The 25,092-nt window shown below is 42.1% G+C and overlaps 1 protein-coding gene across 2 annotated transcripts in view; it reads left to right on the forward strand.

Moving 5' to 3' along the window:
* The window catches only part of LOC146492137 (fibroblast growth factor 14-like), a 74,237-nt gene that overhangs the window by 14,835 nt on the left and 34,310 nt on the right, over positions 1-25,092 (forward strand). The window contains exons 1-2 of one of the 2 annotated variants that reach the window (XM_085150773.1): positions 15,388-16,705; positions 23,995-24,105. In XM_085150773.1, the coding sequence (XP_085006899.1) occupies positions 16,513-16,705; positions 23,995-24,105 (304 nt within the window). In that variant the 5' untranslated portion in view covers positions 15,388-16,512. Of the gene's footprint in view, positions 1-15,387; positions 16,706-23,994; positions 24,106-25,092 lie in introns of those variants that run through there. The other variant, XM_085150772.1, reaches the window with a different exon arrangement.

Raw genomic sequence — 25,092 nt, forward strand, 5'->3', positions numbered from 1 at the left:
GGTGTGCAATTAGTAAGAGGATATATCGTTTTAGGGACACTAGTTCTCCAGGTTTTCTGAAGCTCTTTCTGTTTCTTTACATTTATTTTCAGTCCAGTCTTTGTATCTGACCACTTTCACAGGAATGCTTTTTGTTATTAAGACAATTAACTAACCTATGAATAATTCAGACAGAAAATAACACACCTAAATCAAGGGATGAACCAGTGTTTCTATACATAACAGAGAACTTAGTAAAGAAGCTGTTTAAAATGATACCTTTAGGCACTTTGTATCTGTCACAAAACACATTATTTGTTCAAATGTTTTTAGTTAAACTGCCAAAACGGTCAAAGATAACACAGTTTGACAAATATAAAATGGATCAACGAGATTATTCCCAAAAAGCTATAAGCTGAAAACTTGGCATTGCGTGCAGTGTCCCCAGCAAATTGAAGAAATTTGACAAGTGGAATACAAAAGAGGAAAGTTAAATCATACCTGGATAGAAAAACACACAGTAAAACACCATCAGTGGATCATGGATCAGAGCCTAGACCTCAATATTTCTAAAGCAGTGTGGGATCATGTTGACAGAGAACAGATGGCCACTAGACCAGCAGCTTATAACAGACCCAAGAGCAGAACTAACAAAGACATGAGTAAAAGGCTTTTAAAGTCTTAATTTCACATAAGGGAATCAAGTAAGGCTCGTTTAAAATGGGATGAGGCGAAGTGGAAAACTATTCTGTGGTTAGATGAAAAAAAGGAAATTCTTTGTGGAAAACATGGATACTGCTTCCTATAGTCTAAAGAGGAAAGAGAGCATCTGGCTTGTCATTGGTGCTCAGTTCAAAAGCCTGAATTACAATGGTATTGTGGTGCATTAATACATCTATTACAACAACATGGCTTAATAGTAGAAGAGTCCTTGATCTGGCTTTCCTGCAGTCCAGACCTTTACGTAGCTGAAAACATTTAGCACATCATGAAACCAAAAACATGAAATCATTTCCAATCAACCCAAATCAATCCTCCATCAGACAGGAACAGGACAACATTCCTGTCCAAAAAGTTTCAGCAGCTGGTCTCCTCAGCGCCCAGATGCTTATGGACTGTTCTTAAAAGAAGATTTGACGCTACACAGTTGTAAACATGGGCCTGTCGCATGTTTTTGTAAGACATCTTGCTGCCAAATGATTTAATCATTTTCTTAAAATGCCACATTTTTTTAGTTGGTAACTCCACCTCTCCCAACTAACCACAAAGAACTGTGAGCTAAAGCAACTTTTTTTATGGCCTAGTGGCTGAAATGAGACCTTTCGTCACTCAGTCTACGGGCTGCCTGGAGCTGCTGCTGAGAAAAATAAGCTTAAGTTCCCACACAGCGTGTGCACGACTGTGGGTGGCTCTGAAAACATTCTCCATTGTTGAGCAGCAAATGCTTAACAAAGTATTTTATCTTTTTGTCATTTTATCTAACTATACACTTTGCTCCCGTTACTGAAAAGTAATTTGTGCGTCTTGCTCGGTAAGCCTTGCATACAGACGTGTATGAAAGCTAAACAAAAAACCACTGTTAGGGAAAAATAAGGCGTCTGTCATTGCAGTCAAGCCGAGCTCTAATCTCCTTCAGTGGGGAAATTGTGGAGCACACAGTTAACGTATTGTCTGTCTTTCAAGCTGCAACAAGCAGAACAAAACCTTCAATGTATAATAGTACAGATGGAGGACATCAAAACGAACCCGAGTTTCCAGCCTTTTGTATTCTGCCAGAGCATCTGAGCATTGTGAGCACAGTGAAACCAGCCCGAGATGTGACTGACTCATTTACAGACAGGCCAGGAAATTACAGTGATGTAAAACTTCTCAGAGCAATGAGAAGAAAATCATAGACATTACTCACTAAAGGTCCACAAACTGTTGGCAGGAGGAGCTGTGGACAGGGGGCTGAGGTTTAGTGCAAGTTGGGGGAGTGCAAATCAGTTTGACTTTGCCTTCTGAAGTAAACGGATTAGCATTGACAGATATATTAGATTTCTGCGGACCAGTCTGCTCAGGACTATAATGTTCTTCCTCTGGACCACACAATAATTTTACTGTCCATCGCTGCAGCAGGATCAACAGGAGGGTACACTTTTTTCACAAAATGGATCGATACACGAAAAGGGAGCGTGAATGGGAATGTGTAAATGATATGTGCTGTAAAAGGAAAAGAAGCTTATACATGGAGGAGGCACCAGTGGTCACAAACATTTTGTTTTTTTTGTTTTTTTCCGTTGGGCATCTTTCTTCGCCTTTAGACAATAATTCTGATGGCAAAAGAGCCAAACGGGACAGGCAAAAAAAAAAAAAAAAAAAGGGATTACATTTTGGCCACAGAAGGTACAAAACATGGACGTAGCTTCTCAGCCGCTTGAGGCTGGCTTCAAAAGTGAGTTTAAAACTGGAGTTTCAGTTTTAACGATTTCCTGTTTATTGTGGTAAATACTTATTTTGCATCTTTTTCTGTTTCTGTACTGTAATTGTCTGCTCACTCATCATTAGTTTCACTTGTCATGTCAGTTGTCTGTAACTCGGTCAGTCCCCCTGTCCCTCATTCCCCTGGAGTAATTTCACATTACAGAAGAAGTTCTTAGATTTTGGTGTTACGGTCCTCACAAAACACATTTATGGCCATAACTTTGGATTCACTAGCTAAATGATAAGTGTGTGTATGTTTTGTATTCAAAATCAACTTCATGACGTCATGATTTTATAAGTTTGGTGCTGATACTGAATTGGTAAAGCTAAGCTTAGGCTCCCACCGTGTGCCCTTGTTCTGTGCAGCTGGAAATATATGTTGAGCATCCATATATTAAAATCTGTAGCTTCATCCATATCTGAGGGATTGTTTTCTGTCACTGTAGATGACAAATGTAGATGTAGATGTAAATGCACTTTTTTAAAATCAATTCAAAGCCTTTATACAGTGGGATGCAAAAGTTTGGTCAACCTTGTTAATAGTCATTATTTCCCTTTATAAATCGTTGGTTGTTACAATAAAAAATGTCAGTTAAATATATCATATAGGAGACACACACACTGATATTTGAGAAGTGAAATGAAGTTTATTGGATTTACAGAAAGTGTGCAATAAATGCTTAAACAAAATCAGGCAGGTGCATAAATTTGGACACTGTTGTCATTTTATTGATTCCAAAACCTTTAGAACTAATTATTGGAACTCAAATTGGCTCGGTAAGCTCAGTGACCCCTGACCTACATACACAGGTGAATCCAATAATGAGCAAGAGTATTTAACGGGGTCAATTGTAAGTTTCCCTCCTCTTTTAATTTTCTCTGAAGAGTAGCAACATGGGGGTCGCAAAACAACTCTCAAATGACCTGAAGACAGAGATTGTTCACCATCATGGTTTAGGGGAAGGATACAGAAAGCTGTCTCACAGATTTAAGCTGTCTGTTTCCACAGTTAGGAACATATTGAGAAAATGGAAGACCACAGGCTCAGTTCAAGTTAAGGCTCGAAGTGACAGACCAAGAAAAACCTCGGATAGACAGAAGCAACAAATGGTGAGAAGAGTCAGAGTCAACCCACAGACCAGCACCAAAGACCTACAACATCATCTTGCAGCAGATGGAGTCACTGTGCATCGTTCAACCATTCGCACTTTACACAAGGAGATGCTGTATGCGAGAGTGATGCAGAGGAAGCCTTTTCTCCGCCCACAGCACAAACAGAGCTGCTAAAGCACATTTGGACAAGCCAGCTTCATTCTGGAATAAGGTGCTGTGGACTGATGAAACTAAGATTCAGTTATTTGGGCATAACAAGGGGAGTTATGCATGGAGGAAAAAGAACACAGCATTCCAAGAAAAACACCTGCTACCTACAGTAAAATATGGTGGTGGTTCCATCATGCCGTGGGGCTGTGTGGCCAGTGCAGGGACTGGGAATCTTGTCAAAGTTGAGGGACACATGGATTCCACTCAGTATCAGCAGATTCTGGAGACCAATGTCCAGGAATCAGTGACAAAGCTGAAGCTGCGGCGGGGCTGGATCTTTCAACAAGACAACGACCCGAAACACTGCTCAAAGTCCACTAAGGCTTTCATGCAGAAGAACAAGTACAACATTCTGGAACGGCCATCTCAGTCCACAGACCTGAATATTATTTAAGATCTGTGGTGTGAGTTAAAGAGAGCTGTCCATGCTTGGAAGCCATCAAATTTGAATGAACTAGAGATGTTTTGTAAAGAGAAATGATCCAAAATACCTTCAACCACAATCCAGACTCTCATTGGAACCTACAGGAAGCGTTTAGAGGCTGTAATTTCTGCAAAAGGCGGCTCTACTAAATATTGATTTCATTTCTTTTTTTTGTGATGCCCAAATTTATGCACCTGCCTGATTTTGTTTAAACAATTATTGCACACTTTCTGTAAATCCAATAAACTTCATTTCACTTCTCAGATATCACTGTGTGTGTCTCCTATATGATATATTTAACTGACATTTTTTATTGTAACAACCAACGATTTATACAGGCAAATAATGACTATTAACAAGGTTGACCAAACTTTTGCATCCCACTGTATATGTTATGACAGAGTGGGGGCAGACATGGACGTGGCCAAGTTTGTTTCTTCTCTCTTCGTTGTGTGCAGACACGCAGACACGAGTCAAATCGTGACATCAGATGGTCATGAATAATTTAGCAGTGGTTTATACATCAACTTCATTTCACTGACAATGCTTTTTTGTGCATTTAGTCAGTTTTTTCTCTTATCCCTGTAAGAGTTTTATTAAAGTCAGCCAAATACAACATCAGATATCATGCGATATGTAAGATAAAGGTATTCGTGAACACTGGACTGCAGGTGAAAGCTAGAGAATACCATTCCCTATATTTCTTCCCGCATTTTTTAAAGATGCATATATATTTCATATCTCTCAGCCACCTCCACTCAGCTTTCAGCGTCTTCCTTAAATCAAACTCTCACTTGAAGAAGTCCTCCTTTCGCTCTTGTTATCTCTCTGCCCCCCCCCCCCCCACACACACACACACACAAACACCTCCATCTTCTCGTGTAGTTGGGATTCTTTTTTTTGGAGGGGGGAAAGATCTGGAGTGATTATGTAACTGTTCTGATTCAGAAGCCTTCCATTTTCAGCTGTTATCTTTTTGTTTGCGTTGAAAATCATCGCTGATGATTCGACCCTCGGGTGGTTTGGTGGTCTAGCGGTGAGCACAGCTACAAGAAGTTGCTGGTTCAAACACACTGCTCTGTGTGGAGCTCCTCTGCTCGACTGCTAGGGTCACTCTGATCATCTATAATCATTCTAAATTGGCCGTAAGTGTGAGTGTGAGCATGTTAGCCCTGCGATGGCCAGCTGAACTGTTCACCCAACCCAGCTCCAGCCTATCAAACTGGATAAGCAGTTAAGAAACAGATGGATGGATGGGTGCATATGGGAATGCCTCAAACCAACGCCAGCCCACATCAGTTTATGACTCAGCTGATGCCCTTTTGGGGATCCCATTGACAAATCTCCTATGTGCTTGAAACTCCCCATACTGTTACATCTGCAAGCTCTTTGCAGACTCACTTCTCAGTTTCCTGCAGTTTAATCAGTGTTGAGTCTGTTTTTATTGATATCTGCTCTGATCTTTGCCTTGCTGCTGATCTCCCTGCAGTTTGGCTTGCCACATATGGACATGGAAGAGTGGTGAGGCCCAAGAACAAAGCAATGCCACCAAATATAAATTGCTTTTGGTGCTAAAATTTATTTACTGTCCTATATGTAGCTATTTTTATATGTGATATAATGTGCAGGATTGTTTTACTGGTGGTCCATTTTATAAACCATTTTCCTTTGTCTTGCTCCTACAAGAGCTTTGATTAAGTCAGCCCAATACAGTATCAGATACCATCTGTAATGTGAGATAAAGGTCTAAAATTAGAGATGGAAACTGGACTGCAGGTTATTCTGTGCTCCTCTCAGTTAATGAGCTGCTACTTTAACCAGCAGCCATACAGATAAAGAACATGTGGACTTGATTGGAGCATTTCAGGTAATTCCAGTGCCATTTTTCTTTTTCAATAAACACTTGGTAACTATGGAAATTGGCATGACTAATATAAACTTTCCTGCCACTACTTCATACTTCAAAGTGGCACAAATGGCAGAAGGCTAAGCTAAAAACTGAGACATCACTATGTAATCAGTGTGAGAGTGTTCTGGAGACAGGAGTACTTGATCTTGGGGGTAGTTGAGTTAGTTGCTGTTCAAGTTTGTCAAGAAAATCTGACATGACAACAGAGGGGGGAATTGTGTGTGTGTTTTTTGTGTTTTCTTGTTTTTAGTGGTTTCATTCAAGGTTATCCAGACAATTTTTCTATTCTATGATGTATGCACGATACAGTGGACTGCAAAATGCTGTAAGTAATGGCACAACATGAGTGTCAAATCATTGTACACATGTTTGTGTCTGTGACTCTTGTTGTGATCAGTTTCTGTCCTTTTTCTTCATTAGGTTTCTATTTTTCTGTGTTTTAGAGAAACATAAAAAAATTACATCTCTTGCACATTATCTGCTAGCTACATTTGTTCTTTTCATATGGCAAGAATTTCGAGTTATTACCTATTATTACAATTTAGCATATTTGATAACTATCTGCTAAACCAGTATTTAACACGTCTACAGAATATGCATACTAATGAGCATTTGTACACTATAAGAATAGCCTGAAATATATGGGCTGGGCTATATATTAGCTGATGCTGACATTTACTACAACCGATAAGTGAAAGTTTAAGAAATAAACAGATGAGAAAAACACCCTTCAAATGTCTTATGAGCAATCGGTGTGTTCCCAGCTCCCAAAACAGCAGCTCTGTTCCTGTAATCGACCTTAAGACCTTTGCTGTTGATCAACAAATTCTGAGTTGGAGGAAAAGCAAACTTTGTAGCTGCTCCATGCACCTCTGTTGTGCTACACAGAGAAAAATCTGCAGTAAGCCCTCAGAAGTTGTATTAAAATATGCAAGGGGGCACGAGGTGTACTAGACCATTTTGTTTCAAGGCTTTTGTAAAACATTTTTAGATTAAAAAAGTAAAATAATATAAAATATTGTATTATTTAAATTGCATTAATATTTTACATATAAAAATAAAAGCCTTTTCACAAGCCAATAAAAAAAAAGTACATAGGCCAGTAAAACGCTGAGCCACTGACCTGAGGGTCGTTAGCTGGGACACTGAATTATCATCGATATTAACATGAGATTTCAGTCACTGCAGTGTCTTTATAACCCTGCGCTTCTGGCGCTAATCTTAAGTTTTAAAGCAATAACAAAACCTCAAAATCTCAATCCCCCTAACCCGTTCTCCCCACCCTCCTTCAAAAACTTTAACGCTTGCTTTAACAGCCCGAATGACAAACTATTATGACAGGAACAAAAATACTCTGTGTTTTTATTGCGTCTGTCCTTGTGATGCACATGTCCCTGTGAGTTTTCTGACATCCAGTACATGCAAAGTTTCTCACTGGTCTTTGTGCTAGCGAGCAAAAGAAAGTGAGAGACAGAGAGAGGCTGCTGAATGCTTAAAAAATTTGGGATGAGACAGGAATAGGTATAACAAACAGAGAGAAACAAGGAGGAGGAGCGCTAGAGACACCAGAGACAGCAGAGATGGAAGGAAAAGGGGGGGGGATGAATGAATAATTTAGTCCCCCCATTCCCTCTCTTCTTCTCCCCGCTGTGTTAGAGATGTTACAAACACAGATGAGGAGAAGAAAGGAGAGGATAAGAGAAAAAGGGAGATGGGGACAGGGGAGGAGGAAAGGAGAGTGAAAGGTGACAAGGAAAGGACCAAAGGGAAGCAAGGAGTGGAGACAGAAAGAAAGCGGCATCTTCTAATGGTGATTTTTTTCCTTATGTCTAACAGCAGCATAGGCGTGCGTGTGATCATGTGCTTGTGTTTCAGTGTTTGTGTGTGCACACAGGAGCGAGGCGCAGCAGCAGCAGAGAGGAGAAAGTCAGAAAAGCCCTGTGATTAATGTAATTGATGCCAGATGTGTGTGTGTGTGCCTGTGTGCGTGTTTGTTACCCTCTCAGCATTCAGCAGGTGTTCCCTCCCTCCTTTCGGAGACCCACCTGCGTCACTAATCACTCGTTACCTAGGCAACAGTGGACTTCCCCGCGCCTGTGCCTCTGCGAGTGTGCGTACGTGCATGTGGGCGGGTGTGTGAGCGCGAATTATGACTCATCCTGCTGAGTTCAGAGCGGCTATCCTCACACTCCCGTCTGGGGAACACCCACCCACATCTGTTACCTTCCCTGTCTGTATCTCTATGCCCTCATCGCTCCATCATCCTCTCTTCACCAGCTCTCTTATCTCCCCTGCCTCCCAGACTATCTGATATTAATAGCTCTTTGATTCTTGATCTCGACACTTGGATGCATTATTTACCTGTTGCTTTGATCAGAGCAGGAGAGAAAGATCAGTCAGCGCAAGCAGCTGTAGTCCTCATGACGGAGCCAGGCAGGCAGACAGAGCGCCACCTGCAGAGATTTTTTAAGAAGTGATTCCCGAGAACCGCCTTAAGTGTAATGCTGACTGATAAAACAGCCTCAGATGGAGGTTATTTTAACTGGTGTGTCCAATCAGATTGTGCTTTATGACCATTTGTGCTTTTCTGCAGTGAAACTTTGTGTTCGTGGCCAACAGTTTAACCGTCCACCCTGCAGTCCTGTGCAGCACACCCAACTCTAACTATAGGAAATACACATGCAGCAGAAATTGGGAATCAAGATGTCTTAAAAAATGAATCTCCGTGTTTTTGTTATCATTGTAATTATAAGAAAAAACACATTTTATGATATTAAATCAGTTACTTCTGATGTGCATGCCATAAACCATTAACCCTGTTATCAAAGCAAAAAAAGACATCAAAAGTTTAATTAAACTTTATAATTCATTTATACGTTTGTAGGCAGAAACTTTTTCCCTATTTCCCATCTTATTCCCATCTTTTCAAACTTTGGGTGCTTTTTCTAAGAACTGGGACACTGTGAAACAATCAACAATCAATAGGTTTGAAAGTAAACCCTTCTACTTCTTTTAGGATTGTTTCATTCATAACTAATTTGGGAACTCTGTTTTAACGTTAGAGGGATTTGATGTTGGGTGCCGGGTGATAAAGTTAATGTTCAAGTTTATCTCGAAAGTGCTGGATGGGGATCTGCGTGTATCAATCAAATTTTGCTGTTTGTTATCTGACCCCAAAACACAAACTTATGAGGACATGATTCTCCTAAACATTGCTACATGCTGTACAAGAAGCAGTAAGGTCTCGCTTCATTGGAGTAGCGCCCTGTTCAAAAACAGTTAAAATGCCACTAAAGGAAAATAAAAGTGCCCTACAAGAACCAAAGGAGCCAGCTTCACCCTCCTACATCCAACATGTTCAACATGTTTGCGCGCTTCTCTCAAGGTAGTCGAGCCGTTTTGGTGGTTTGTTGCCAGAACTGTACAATAATTCTTTTTTTCTCTCTTTCTTGGCAGCACTTTGGTGTTTGTGTCTGAGAACAAACACCTCAAAATGTCACAGGCACTCTTCTTCTGTTAGCATTTCATTGCTAATGTTTTTGAGGCAATTAATTTCTTTAATGACCACAGATTTACTTTTGTAAAGGGTTTTTTTTGGTTGCAGTTTGAACCATAACTATATACATAAACTGCTTAGTGCAGTCACCACCAAATTTGAGCTTTACTGCTGCAATAAAAAATACATTTTCATCCCTGTGGATGAAAATGTCTTCACAGCGGATGACAGAGTACATTATAATTAGAGTGGAATAGGGAAAAGTTGAGGTGAAGGAATGAGGGGTGAGTGCCGGTCTCCTTTAGTGCCCGTAGAGGGCGCCGCTGCCTCTGAGCAGGCTGAGAAGAACACTTCGGTGTAACAGTGTCTCTCAGTGTGTTTCCTCTCAAGGAGAAGATTTTGAATGGATTTAGAAAGAAAGAGAATCACAATGTTGCATCCTATAGTTTATGCATGTATGGTGTGTTTGTGATCTTGTGTTGTCTCCCTTTGACTCTGTTTCCCTGTAAAGTTTTTTGTTTTTTTGAGGGCAGTGGAATAAGTGGATGGAAGAAGGCGAGGCTTTTCCTTTTTGAAGCGTCTGAGCAGTGTCCCACCTCCCTGGGATGTTATAAAAAGCAGCTGTGGAGTTGAATTTTAATGGAAATGTAGCTTTGATTTATTCATGACTCCCTTACTTGAAGTGACCTGGATAAAAAAAGAAAAAACATGTCATCTTCACGCAAGTACACACCAACACTTTCTTTGCTCTCTTTTTTCTTTTTTCCCCTGCTGTCTGGGAGGAAAAAAACAGAGAAATGCTTTAATGGCAGCACGTCATCACTGCCAGAAATTTCAGAGATACCTGCTGAAATGGGACAATAGATGACGGGTGACGACGTCATGCTGCTGTTGGATCTTGGGTCTGTTAAGCACAGCTAAATATAACATTAGGACAACGTTAAGGACACAGTGGCAATGACACAGTTTGATCTCTCAGAGATGAAAGATCTGATAGACTCTTCAGGACTTCATTAAATCATTAACGTTAAAGGTTTTACAGTCATTTGAGTTTTTCTCTTACTGTTAGTCATCATGTTAATGAAGGACTTCTGCTGCACAGGTCCTTCGCTTAGACAGGCTCTGCTGCCACCTAGTGGCAATGAGGACCAACATACATCATATTTCTGTGTTACCTTCTTAAAAAACCACAATGTGTGTGTGTGTGTGTGCGTGCGTGTGTGTGTGTGTAAAACTCACACACACACACACTCTCAAAGAGAGAGAGAGAGGAAGCAGGGTGACAGAGCTGTCGCTGTCTCTGGTGCTGAAATATTTTGGTTCAAGTGTTCCTGACCTGCTTCTGACGTCAGGAAGCCTCACAGCAACATCCGATTATTTTTTAATCACATCCCACTGCCCTAAAGTCATTTTTTTGAAGCCGCACAACAAGGACAAAAAAAGACCTAAGACAGGATAGCACTTTCATTATTATTGCAAAGTTTTATAACACAGAATTTTCAAAGTAAGATAAAGAAACTCTAGTAAAAAAAACCAAGAATAATTAAAAAGATATATATTTAAAAATGAACACAGTAATAATTTTAGCCCCAGACTATACCAGAATCAAAAGGATTTACCTGCAGGGAAAAATGAATATTATCAAGTATAGTAATTACCATTAATCACCAAACTGCACCTTCTGGTTGCAGGGCACCACCAAAAGCACCTTGTGATTCCTGGTTAAATTATGAATATGCAAAAGCTAAATTCAACTGAATTACAGCTGTGTGTATTTTCCTCCACACTGAAGTTTAGCCCAGCATATTTAAAGCACACGTTGGTATCACTGCTGCTGCATATCTGCAGAGAACTGCACCGTGCCAACTTGATCAAATGTGTCGTTCTCTGATAAAAAATTGAGGTTCTAGCCGGCGCGTCTTCAAAGACCCACGGGCCCTAACCCCACGGCCCTGTTACTCATCGTAAAGACAGATAGACTGGCGACGGTTTCGGGATTTTCTTTGATATCAGTTTCCCCAGAAGAAAGAGGGGGAAATTCATTTCAATGCTCTTTGTGTCCAACTGGGTCCCAGCCCAGCTCTTTATTCTGGAGAGATGGCTGACCTACATGCAGTTCTGAAAAAGACAGATTCAGGCAGGCTTGTGAAGTTTAGGCAAAACATAAATTTTCAAAATAATAATAGTGAGTTTTACTGTTTGGGGGGTGATTAAATGTAAGGTGTTCTTATGGTGCATTTACCTGCTTAGAAATAGAGGTGTGACGTCAGCGCGCAAGGTTGAGTTACACATTTTACTGCCCCACATGCTGTCACATTGTGGGTGAGTATTGTGTAGTCCGTCCCGTGGTGTAACCTTAAGCCGGAAACCTGCACCTGTAATATATATATATACAAGCATGTGCACTGTAGGCGAACCACACAGGCAAGGCTGCCCCGCAATTTATCAGGCTATCAGTGGAGCCCAACTCTTGCATTTTTAAACCACTCATTCAGACAGCCTTTCCTGAGCTGAATACAGACAGCGGGGATATGTGAGGTGGTAACGAGCAGAACAGGCTTCACTGGCTAAAGCACTGTTCATTTTTTGCCAGTATAGAATGAAATAAGTAGAAGGAAGCTGGTGACACGGGCAGTTGCCCGGGGCGGCATCGTGGTGGGGGGCGGCATCACGGGCATCGGTAAAAAAAAAAAAATTGCTTGTACTCATGCTGCCCCGACATCATGCGAGCCCATATTGGGAATGGCATAGGCACCGATCGATTTTCTATCGCCCATGGGAGTAAGGGCGCCCTCCGTTTGCGAGGTGCGCCTGCTGCTTGCGGCACAGGGAGGAGAGGGCGGGGCGACGGGGGATTCTCTGGCTGGCTGGAGCAGCAAAAATGACCAACTCTCAAAATAAAACAAAAATAAAAACAAACAACAAACACGAAAACACCAGACATCATGATACAGACTTATAATTTGCACCGATGTTTTTTCGAAATTCTATACACGAAAAGTGAGCGCGAGAGCCCTCGGTGCGCCTGCTTGCTGCTGAAGTCAAAGTAAACTTTATTGTCATCTCCGCTGCATACAGTCCAGTATATAGAGAGACGAGACGACGAGGCTCCAGTTACAGCAGTGCAAGAAAACAAACAATAAATATTTAAGAGTAAAAAAAATAAATATACACTTTAGGACTCGGGGTAAAGGGATCAATAACAATTTAAAATGTATATTTTATATTTTGTTTATTTAAAGTCTCACACACAACCCGTTTTTAAAATTTTAAAAAAGAGAAAAGAAGAGGAGTGTAGCGACTTCCACAGTCGCTAGAGGCCGGGGATGGAGCCTGCCTATTTGCCTGACGCGCTGTCAACTTTACGCAGTAATGCCAGAGGTGGAATTGCTTGCTTGTTTATTAAAGTGCTTGAAAAGTTTACAGAGCAATGTGATCGGCTCCCGATTCAAACTCTTAAAACATCACAGGCTCTAATTCAACAAGGGGAAACTCGTTGTGCTGCGGTCAACAAAAACTATGCTACCCAGCCCTCCTCTCTGTCAAAATCAAACCAGTGAATGACAGACTGACAACGCCCTCTTAAAGTCACCGCTAGCACCCACGTGACTCCCGTTACACATCACCATAGCAACCAAACAAATAAAAACCCAGTGATCCTTAAAATTCAATACATTTAATTATGGCTCCTACAAGGAGGAACGAGCAAAAGACACAGGTAAGCAGATGTGTCATTGGATAATGGCAGGTCATGTATCCTAAAACATTAAGAATCAGGATACTTTCTTAATCCCTAAGGAAATTATGTGGGTTACAGTTCCTCCAAGAAGAAATGGTAAAAACAGTAACAGTAACAGACTAAACTCCAAACAATATATACAGTAATATAATATTAATTAGCCAGTGTCAATTGTTGATTTGTCCTGTTCTCATTGTATGTCGAAGTATGATGTCTGTTTAGTAGCTGTTTGCATACTATGCATACTCTCTCCCTCTTCATGTGTGTGTGTGTGTGTGTGGGGGGGGCGCCAGAGGGGGTGTTCGCCCAGGGCGCCTAACAGGCTAGGACCGCCACTGCAAACAATGTATGCAGGTCCTAAATTGAAAACCAGCTACTGCTGTTAAGTTCCCTGAAAACCAATCACGAAAATGCTAAAACCAGAACGTTTAGCATTAATGGCTGTCCTGTTGAGGGCTGACAGCACAGTGACACCGTAAACTCCTACGTAAACAGTGGCTGTGCATTTAATTAGAAACATTTTAAATAAATTATTTGCCACAAATCTGGGTTCAGCCTTACAGCAGGACTAAGGCGCGCGTAAAGGACCGTAGAAGTTCGCAGCTTGCATTTACCTGCGTTTTATTTCAGAGTAAAACCCACCTGCTGCCGCTCCAGCCGGTGACGTCGTCCCCTCCTCCCCTCAGGATGACCAGTTGTTTTTGAGAGCGCGTGTGTGGCCGCTCGCTCGGCGCGTGGCTCCAGCAGCCGTGTGCTTTCAGGCAGAGAGCGCTCGCGCTTTCAAGCGTCAAATAACCTGAGGGTACCAACGCGAGGACATCCGGTCATTACCTTCAAAGTAACAAGCGCCGTAACTGACGCTGAAGCTTTGACACATACCCCAAATGATAACTTAACGCAGACGTTCCCAAAGTGTGGGGCCCGCCCCCTAGGGGGGGGCGCAGAGCCATTGCAGGGGGGGCGCGGCATGAAAAGGGAAAAAAACCCCAACAACGCTTGGACACTGCTAGCACGGGCGCCCACACAAACGCAAAGCAGGAGATGAAGCATAGCTGAATATGTTTCCAAACCAACTTCATTCTAAGCCAAAGACTAGAAAATATGGTGAAGCATATCTTCCCTTTGGTTTCACCTGCACAAGTGCCGAGGTAGGTCTCCCTGCAGGATTGGTTTTCCCTCCGTTGGGAGCACCGCTGGGCTGTTTAAATCACGGACAAACAGCATCCCACATTCTTGATTTGTAGTTCACAAACACTTGTTGTAATGACTAACTACTCCTGACATTTTGGAGATGTTAGCTCTTTATACAGTAAAGTTACAGTGGGATACAAATAACATCAGGCTGATCCTGCCACGATTTGTTTCCCCGGTTCAAATCACGGACAAACAGCATCCAACAGTTGTTTATGTTTTTGAACCCATTTTGCAGAGGGATTTTTTGAAAAATGTATTGATAGCAATGTTGAATATTATTACACAGGAAAAAAAACAACTACATGTAAAATAATTACACCGTGACGCCTCAGCCTTTCTAAATGGAGGGACAGTAACTGTGTATATATGTAAGCGTGTAAAACCTGCAGATAGTCAGATTAACAGTATTTCGTCTCTGTCTGCCATTCTGCAATTCATCTCATGGAAACAACGTGCACACAGCGTGACGTGAAAAAAGGCACATACCTTTGAGGTTGCGTGACGAACTCTGTATTCCTTGTCCACACGTAAACGCAAAAAAAGGAGTTTTAAAAAATCTCCGTTCTCGGTGATTCGAAACGCCGTTTATGTGTGGACGAAACAGCTGCGTTTTCAAAAATACCGTGTAGGTGTGGACGTAGCGTAAAAGACTAGTTTATTTTCTTACTACCTGTCATTTATTGCAGATTTCTTGTATTTGCTTAATTGTTTAATAAATGTTTGAGGTGTGAAATAAACCGCAATGGAACAAAATATGGGTGTGTGTGGTTGGAGGATGTGTTCGAGCGCGCGCGCGAGGCGGGGCGCGAACATTTTTCTTGTAAAACAAGGGGGGCCCAGCAAAAAAAGTTTGGGAACCACTGACTTAACGGGACAGTTTCCCAACTGGAAGCCTAAATTTATTTATTTATGTTTTTCTTAAAGCGTTAAAAAATAACAGCTTTTCTCAATTAGGAGTAGAAAAAAATTAAATACATTAATTAATTAAAGGTTCAATAAAACAACAAAACAAACAAGCAATAATTACAGTAAATAAGAATCAGACTATTGCAGGACAAATTTAACAATAACGCAACACGTAGTTTGATTACACTGAAAGGCGAGCATAAGTCATTAAATGTTTTTTTTAAATAAATAAATACATAATAAATGTTTTTACAAATTAGTGCCATTTTTTTCCTAAAATGTATAAAACTGACCCCTTGATGGCAGCAACAGGTTGTTAAATTACGGAACAATCAGAATAGAATAACAGAGTCAGACTTGAATAATAATAATAATAATAATCTTTTTTTATGATCTAAATATTTTTATTTTCTTTGCCGTCAAGTGGCTCATTAATGCGCACAACCCATTTGGAACCACAGAGAGGGCTAGGAGGCTTTCACTTTGAAAGGCAAACCGCCCTCTTTCCGGTGATACTCCTTGTGAATCTCGTTGGTTGCACACAGCTGGATGGGCTCGCGCCGGCAGCACGCGCGCCTCGCGCTTCAGTCAGCGGAATACAAACGGGCGCTTTTCGGAGGAGAGGACGCAACTGCTTTCTGAGGCACTGCTGTGTCTTTCAGATATTTTTTTTAATTGCCCGTTGACCATGGGAGCACAAACTGACGAGCGGGGTGTGGAAAGATTGTTTGGAGGAGCCGTTCAGTGACAGCTGCTGTTCCCTGACTGACAGACAGACCGGTGAAACGTGACGGACAGGTAAACCGCTGTGCGTTTCAAATCTATGGCCAGAAGAATATTGGCAGCAGAAAATATGCAGTAACGTGAAGCGGTGTGGTTTATTATTTTTTTTATATATATTTTTTTATTTTTCTTGGACTTTACCGCGTTGTGGCTGAAGTATGGGGCCGTTATAGCCGGTAAAGCGGAGACTGGAGGTTTGTGTCTGGTTTCGTCTGCGCTCCGTCCGCTCCGGTGGACACAACTGAAGAGACTGGAGACGAGGACGGAGACAAGGCTGTTTTTGTATCGGCTGAGCCATGGCAGCGGCAATCGCCAGCGGTTTGATCCGGCAGAAGCGACAAGCAAGAGAGCAACACGCCCACCGACCGACTACTCACCGGCGGCGGAAGAGCCCCGGTAAGAAGCAGGGGCTGTGCAACGGGAATCTGGTCGACATCTTCTCCAAAGTCCGGATATTTGGATTGAAGAAGAGGAGGCTACGGAGGCAAGGTGTGGAGGAGGGGGGGTTGCACATGCATGCACACATACACACGGTTGCAGGGACGCAAACCTATTGATACGCACGTGCGCGCGCGCTTCTACACACGCAAACGGGTATACACTTTTACGCACGGCCACATTTTGTGCACAATCTCCTTCACGTTCACGCCCTGGCAGGCTGGGGCACGCGTATACCCTCGCGCACACGCACGCGCAAGCACCCCGAACATGCAAAAATACACACTGCCAGACTCAACCCCAGTCTCTCTCTCTCTCTGTATCCTCCATCTCTCTTTCCCCTCTGTAGTGTGACACACACTCGCGCGCACTGTCATGCCTTGTTGTGCCCTATGGTTCAGTAGTTTCCAGGTACATCCATTATTGAAGCCGCAGATTAGTCTGTCTAGCCTCTCTCTCTCTGCCTGTCTCTATGTGGACCTCTGCCTGGCTCTCTCATTTTCAGCTCATAATTGAAAGTGCCTTATCACCAAGATCACACTTTGCCTTAACACTAGCAAAATGTCAGACAAAAAACCCCCAAAACTAAACAATGACAGCAACACATTAACCTTTCTTTCTTGTTTCCTCCCTATAGAGAAATATGGAAACAGATTTGTTTATGTGGAGGTAAAAAAAAATCAAGAAAAGGGAAAAAAGTAAGGAAAATTTTCCACCATTCAGCTCTCAAGGCCCACTCAAATCCAAATTAACATCATTGTTACATCATGGGACGGGCTCTTTGCCACAAAGGGAAGTGATTACACGTAGAAGTGAATGTAGATTAATGAGAATGTTGTGATGGTGCGCTATAGAAAGCGTTCAATAGCAGAGACGATAAGTGCTGTTGTAATCAATTGATTGTGTGAGAAACCAGCAGGTGACGGCGTGCGGGAGGGGAGGGGAGAGGGAGGCAGGAAATGAGAGGAGGAGGTGGGGGGATGATATGGAGGGGTGGAAAACGTGAGGAGTTGCGCCGATATGAATTTGTTGTCACTGGTTTGGTCTGGTGACTGATGGGAAAATTTGTGGGGGATTTGAGAGCCTGATTCCAGAGCTCGGTGAGAGTTGGAGGTGGTCTCGCTTCTCCATTGTCCCACCCGCTCCCACCCTTCTCTCGTCTCTCTCATCTTATTTTCCTGTGTTTCCTTCTCATCTCCTTTCTCACCTTGCCACCTTTCATCCTTATCTCCTTTCTTTCCTAATCGTCGTTCCTTTCAACTCTCCTGTCTTCTTTTCTTCATTTTCTATTTTTCCCACCTCGTGCTGACATTTCTCCACCTTTCACCTCCATTTCCTCAGAAATTTTTCCCTCCCTTCACTTCCTTTCTTCTCCTCCTCTTCTTCATTCCTCCACCTCCTCCCCCACACCCTAATCTTCCCCACCTGCCTTAGATCTTTTTATCTGTTGTTCAAGCTTCACCTAGTCACTTCCTGTGCATTGTGGCCTCCTCCTATCCTTTCTCCTCATTCCTCCCCTTTTTTCCTTTCCTCTCTTTATCGTCTCCTCAGCGTACTGCTCTCCTTTCCATTCAAATCTCCTTCCTTGCTTTCATCCCTCAATTTCTTCTCTCTCAGTCTCTTTCTCCTACTTTCTCCTTTTCCCTTTCTTCATTCTTCCTCACCTCCTTTAATCTCCTGCCCTTTGGTTCATCACCCCCACCCTCTCCACCTCATCCTGCATCCCTGCCTCCTTCTCCTTCCTTATAGGTATTCCTGTCTTTCCACCCGTTGTTTTCCCTTGCCTCCATCCATTTCTGCGTTCTCAGCTGTGAGAGCTGCTGGTGGAAGCTTGGCAACATCCATAGTGTCTGTGCTTCGTGTGTGTGTGTGTGTTAAAATGAGAAAGATTTGCCAACATCCCCTACTGTCTTCCAGAGGTTTTGTGAAGGAGACACATACACACCCAACTCACAATGATCCGCAGCCTCCATTACTCAATAACTCGAACACACGTTATATCTGCGTGCTTCTTACTGCTGAAAATGTGATATCTGACCAAAGCGCCTTCTCGTCCACAGTTATTCTTTGTTAGTTGTTATTATTAGTAATTAGACATCTGAGCAGAGAACTCATCACACTGGTGTGGGTGGATTTTAGTCAACAGTCTTTAAATCCTGCAGTGAAATCAGCTTCACTTGAGAGCTGCTGCCATCACTGGAGGATTTGATTGCCACACGACGGACAAGATCATCCCAGCAAATGAAAAAACAAACAAAAATAAAACAATTGTTGCCAAAAAAATAAAGAAATTGTGCTTTAAAAAAAACATTCACCTGCTGTCATGCAGGATCAATGTTTCACTCTTAACACACTCTCATTCTTGGCTTTGGGGCTAATTAGAGCAGATGCATTGCATACAAAATACATTGTTTCAATACATTTTATAAACAAATATTTCCACAAATAAAATACTGAACATGACACTTTAAAAAAAAAAATTACAGCGTCTTCAGTGCGTCACATAAAGTTAAACAGCATGATTTACTGACTGAACCTGTCCGTAGCGGGGCAGTGTGCTTTGATTTCTGTTCTGTGGTGACAGGCGGATGCTGGGCAGGTAAAGTCTTATTTTGAATCATAAATATCACAGCTGTCAGTTGGAATCATGTTTACATTAAAGCACGGGACTCACAAGAGCATGAAACAAAAGAAAAGTGCAGCTGAAGCGAGGAATGTCTTGCGTGTAGAGACGCAACACGTGTTTTCTCCATCATTTAAAAAAAGCTTTCAGTGTTTAAAATGATCATGAACTTTGACAAGTCCAGACATTGCAACAAATGGATGTTGGTTTTATTTTATCAGACAACACAAAAGAAATTACCGTCTACAGATATGATGAGCAACAAATTATGAATGGATTTCATCTTTAATCTCTCCCGAATCCAATCAGAAGCAAAGTTACTTTTCTTAAGGGAGACCATTAAATCTGTGCTTGCAATTAGTGATAACATACATGTGCGTGCACAGATCTTTAATTTCTGGTTAAATTTTGCTTCACTTAAAGAGATATAGTTGCTTTTTCTAGTTGTTTTTGTTTCAAGTCATAAAAAAACAGATTTTTCTTTTAAACCTGTAAGTGTTTTATCCAGGACATAAAAACCTGACCTGGCATTTACTCAGGCCTTGCAGTAGGAATGTTTTCTCCAGGCTGACCTCTGATCACGTGCAGACCCTCTCCCAAGAGGCAGAGCCTAACTAAAAGGCAACTGATCTGCTTCCATGTTGGCATATGAACCTGAATCTGAACTGAGTTGCTCTCAGTAAAACGGATTTCCGCGGATCAGGTGCCAAATTGCCAATATTCTGCCACATTTTAAAGCCAGTGACTGACTGTCACCCACCGCAGCGAGGGGAAGCTCTGTGGCTCACTCTGTCGCCTCTGTTTGCCCAGATGCTACGTCTGTGAAGCTGCATGTCTGCACAGGGTGTTCCCGTGCTTTGCAGTCAATGCATAATAAGAAGCAGTATAGATAATCAATGAAGGACGGTGCTCTTGTCAAGGCTAGAAAAGCCTGTGAAGAAGTACCAGCACAGCGCAGCATTGAAGCAACGATGAAGATGTGGCTCAGACTTGGCATAAAATTTGATCAGGCTGTCTCATTATGAAAAAATTCAGGTTAAGGACTTGTATTATTTATATCTCTAGATTCATATAAATGCCCCCTTTTCAGCAGTGCCTGTTCCTCTAATCACTAATCACGTTGATGCAAATGAGGATGAAATTGGTGCACTCGGTTTCTGGACGTGAATTCTTCGCTCGGGTGCTTTTGTTTGGTGAGACGGTGTGTGCGTGTGTGCAAAGAAAAAGAGAGGTCTTCAAGCGTCTCGCTTGTATGAGACACTTGTGTTGCAAACCGTATTTTACGCCGCATGTAGACTCAGACTGGGGCGAATTAACAGACAATACGACATGTCAAATCAGCGTGGCAGCCTGATTGGCTGACTGATTGAATCAGATCACATCATGGAGAAAATTTAGGTCTGTGTGTGCGTGCGTGCGCGTGCGTGTGTGTGTGTGTGCGGACTGGGGAATACCCTTTCACTGGAACAGTCTGGAATCACGAGACTGTTGCCATGGCAACCCAAGAATGGGAATTTCTCTAGCAACAGACAGGATGGAGGGGAGATACTGGGAATTGTGGGAATGTCACCTCGACGACAGTGGGGAGATGACTGTAGCGGCGGCTGCTTCGTACGGTGGGAGGAGTGGATGAGCAGGTGACTCTTAGAGAGTTATTGATTTTTTTGCGTGTTTGTCTTTTTTCATCTTTTATAGCAGCGAGTTATGCAAAGACCAACATTCACCACTTTTAAATACATGAGTGTATTGTTTTCACGCTAAACTCCTGACAGCGTGGTGTTCAGGTGAAGGCTAACACAGTTGAATTCGATCATCTTATGGAGTTAGGTAGGTTGTTATATACAGACGGGGAACAAATGAAAAACTCAACAACAAAATTATCAGAAAAGATATTTGTTTATTTAGTGTTTTGACCATGAAAGACCATGAATGATGATTTTTATATGGGGGGGAGGGGTCTTCCAGAGGACTTCTGTCACTTTTGCTTCACCATCTGTTCAGAACTTTATATTCTCTCACCTGTAAATAAGACAAAGCTAAAGAGGAGCCATGTTGCTGGTGCAGACTGTGGAACTGGAAACCGCTAGCTAGCACCTCTTTCTTGACGACATCACTTACGTCACAACACATGGCAGCTTTGACTGATGTCTCTCAGCCACAAAAAACCCCCCACAAAACATTTCATGACTCTATGATCACCCAATCTTTAACGACGACCATCGCAGCTGACGACAAGCCTGAGCCGAGCATGAGTCAGTCCTACCATTCAGCGAACCCTCACGTTCAGCACGGAGGCTGGAAGAGACCACTCCCATCAGGGTAGAAGCGTTTCATCACAGGATAGAGGGGATCTCTCAGAACAACCTTGGATTGATTTGCTGTGACCTTTCAAGCGAAGGCAGTGGTTAATCAGACTTTTTCTGCCACACCTCAGTAACCCAAAAAACACACACAGTGGGGGACACCCCACAGTCTGAGAAGCCACGTTAGCACGACTCATTTGCCACCCTTCTGTAAAAAAGGAGATTCCTGCACTCTTCTCTGTAGATGCGAGATTAAGTTTAGACGTCACACATATTGTGATTTTTGCAGCCCAACTTGGAAATAAATTGTTCTGTTAAACAAATCGCCCGTCCTTGTAAATTCCCATCGGCGGAGTCACAACGCCAGCCAGAAAACGTGTTCTTTTATTGCATGCTGCCACTAAAATCCACCTGCTGCAGTATATCCATATCAGACAGGGTTTTTTAAAGCCTACCGAGAGACAGATGTATGAAGGCAAAGCCCGACTGAAAGGTCTCATCTGTGCCTCCAGGTTTAGCTCTAATGCAAAAATAAATTTCACACTCTGTTTTATTAATGCATTTTAGTTGATGGCACACCATGGGGGGAAAAAGATGAGGATGAGAGACAATGAATTAAATTTACAGCTGTCTGAGAATACGCGTCACGCGAACAAGGATCGATTGAAATGTGACTGATTTCAGCGTCTGTGAAGCAGGCGCTGTGCTCCCTGACTTTAGATTCAAATGTTGAGAGTTATATGGGATCACAAAGCAAAACAAAATACCCAAACCGTCAGCTGGAAACATGTTTACTTAAATGCATGATTTTTCTTTTTCTTTTTTTTACAAGAGAGGCAAGAATAAAATGGATTTCCACTGAGGAGCGTTTGAAAGTATCTATTATATTATTTAGAAATCTTTAGTATAAAATGCAATCGATCATTCCCTTGTGATTTCATAGCCGTCTCTATATTCTAACTAAGATTTTATTACAGACGCCACCGCATATCGTGCTTGGTTGTGTGCTGTGAATTTTTGCAGTTCAAGTGCTGGTTACAAGCGTCATGGCTCCTCTTTCCTCCTTCTCCCCTGCTGCACAAGATGGATTCTACGCAAAGATGGAAAACACCCCTCTCCTTCTCTGTCTCCCTCTCTCACACACACATGGTCCTCATTAACTGGGTCACTGGCAGCTTTTTTCCCCTTCTCTATTCATTAGGGTATACCTCCACAGAGTCCCTCTCTGTCTCTCACATACATGTTCAAAGGGGATTCCCACCCCTTTATATAGCTGCGAAGTCACGATGTGTGATATGCAGGGAGAATGGGCGTAGTCACGAGTGTGTGTGTGTGTGTGTACGTGTGTCTGTATGTTTGTGAGATGTCATTTTAGATAATCAGCTTCAGCAACCACTGTGTGTGTTTGTGTGGACGAGCGTTGTGCAGAGGCAGAGATGATAGAGAAAATAACTGTTAGTACCTGTCGAAGAAGCGCCTAACAAAGACCCAGTCAGAGTTTCGTCCGATTTTCAGTCTCTCTCTGTCCCTCTGTGACTCTCTCGATCTCGATCTTTGTCTAGTGAATCAGTCTCTTGTCTGTCTCTCAGCTGCTTTACATGTCCGTTGTCATTTCGTGCGTTTCCACCCTCTCCTTCAGGCCCGCTGTCACTTTTGTCGTTTTGTCTTGTTTTAGTTGTTCCTTGTACGAATACAGGATGCACGGAGCCAAACCGCGAGAGGCAAATGCAACTTCTGCTTAATTGTAGCGACATGAAATAGCCGAGAGCACAGCCTTGTGTTTGCTACATTAGATGTGCTTTTTAATTATTGCAGAGGTTTCAAAATCTGCGGCGGTTATTAAGTATTTACGCACGATGTATTTGAATCTGAGCTTTAAAATAATATGGGGGGGAAAAGTGCTTGAGATAAAGAGAAATAATTAGAGCAGACAGAATAGCACGTGTGTACAAAGATGTTGGTAAATCATGACAGAGCACAGTAGACACAAAGCTATTTAAGGCTGCACTTTACCATCAAAGGTTCAGAAATAATTTATCAATGTTATTCAAGTGGAACAATGACCACGAAGGACGGATTAGTCCAAGAATCCTGTAATGGATTGGATGTGCTTGACTAGTCTCTCCACAGGAAATCCCTCAGGATGCAGGAGGCTTCATGTGGTCACATTGTCCTTCTTTTTAAACTGTACCACAAATACGTCCTCCGAGATGTGCGCAGGATGTGAGTTCAGAGGAGAAATTTTCTACATAAATCAGCGTCGAAACGCACACAAATCACCACTTGGTTTTGCCTCGTGTTGCTTAACGATATGCACGGGTCCTTACTATGTGCGGCATGCTCTGATTTGAAGATCAGCTTGTTTTTTCAACTCTTCCTCTCTCTGTCTTTTGTCTGTGTTTTGTGGCGTGTAGAACCACAGCTGAAGGGCATAGTGACCAGGTTGTTCTGCAGGCAGGGCTTCTATCTCCAGATGGGCCAGGATGGAAGTCTGGACGGGACCAAAGATGACAGCACCAACTCCTGTTAGTAGACACGTTACACACCCACACTCACGCACACATACACACACTGGAAGACATCATAAACAATCATGTGTATATAAGGAATAAAACATCTGGAGATATTCAGTCATAGTCAAAAGAAAGTGCACCCTCTTTCAAGTATAAGGTTTTATTCATAAGGACATAATGAAAAATCATCTGTTCCTCAGAAGGTCTTAAAACTATATAAATATCATATATAATTAGGGATGCAACGATACCAATTTTTTCAAACCGATACGATGCCGATACTTGGATCTGAGTACTTGCCGATACAGAGTACAAAAACCGATACTTCTACCACACACACACAAATGCAATGAATTGGAAGACAGGTTTTATTTTATTCTCTGCTGATAAAAAATAAAATCTTAATAAAAATGACCACAAAAAATTTCAAGTGAAAAATAAGCACTTCTGTTAAATTATTGCAGAGTCTCCACATTGTAATTTAAAAAAAATATCACTGAACTATTGGCACTGTCTCGAGCTTTCAGAATAATAAATAAACACTTCTGTTTGGAATAAAATAAATACAAATTAGGTTTGAGAATAAAATAAACTTTTAAATTATTGCAGAGTGTCCATATTGTAAACAAAAGTATTTGGCTTAGACGAACGAACTCCCCATCTGCCCGTGGATCATCAGTCCACTGTGCCGTTAAACCAAGGACTGACATCGCGCACACACTGCTTGTCTTTACCTCTTTAGAAAGTTTTGGCACCATTATCTCCCTGATGTGTGGGCGGTTGGGAATTTCATATCGCAGCTCGAGTATGCTGAGAAGACGATGCAATCCTATGTTTTCCACGACCGGTGTTGTGCCAAAAAGTGATTGTCTGCCAAAAAGTGATTTCCGGTATTTGCCAAAAATTGATTGCTCGTATTTAAACTGCTATAAGTAACTTGTTGGGCTATAATATATCAAACATATGTCAAATGCTTCCCTCATGGATGACATAAAGTCA

Source organism: Neolamprologus multifasciatus, chromosome 23 (genome assembly GCF_963576455.1).
Source record: "Neolamprologus multifasciatus chromosome 23, fNeoMul1.2, whole genome shotgun sequence".
Taxonomy (NCBI): Eukaryota; Metazoa; Chordata; class Actinopteri; order Cichliformes; family Cichlidae; genus Neolamprologus; species Neolamprologus multifasciatus.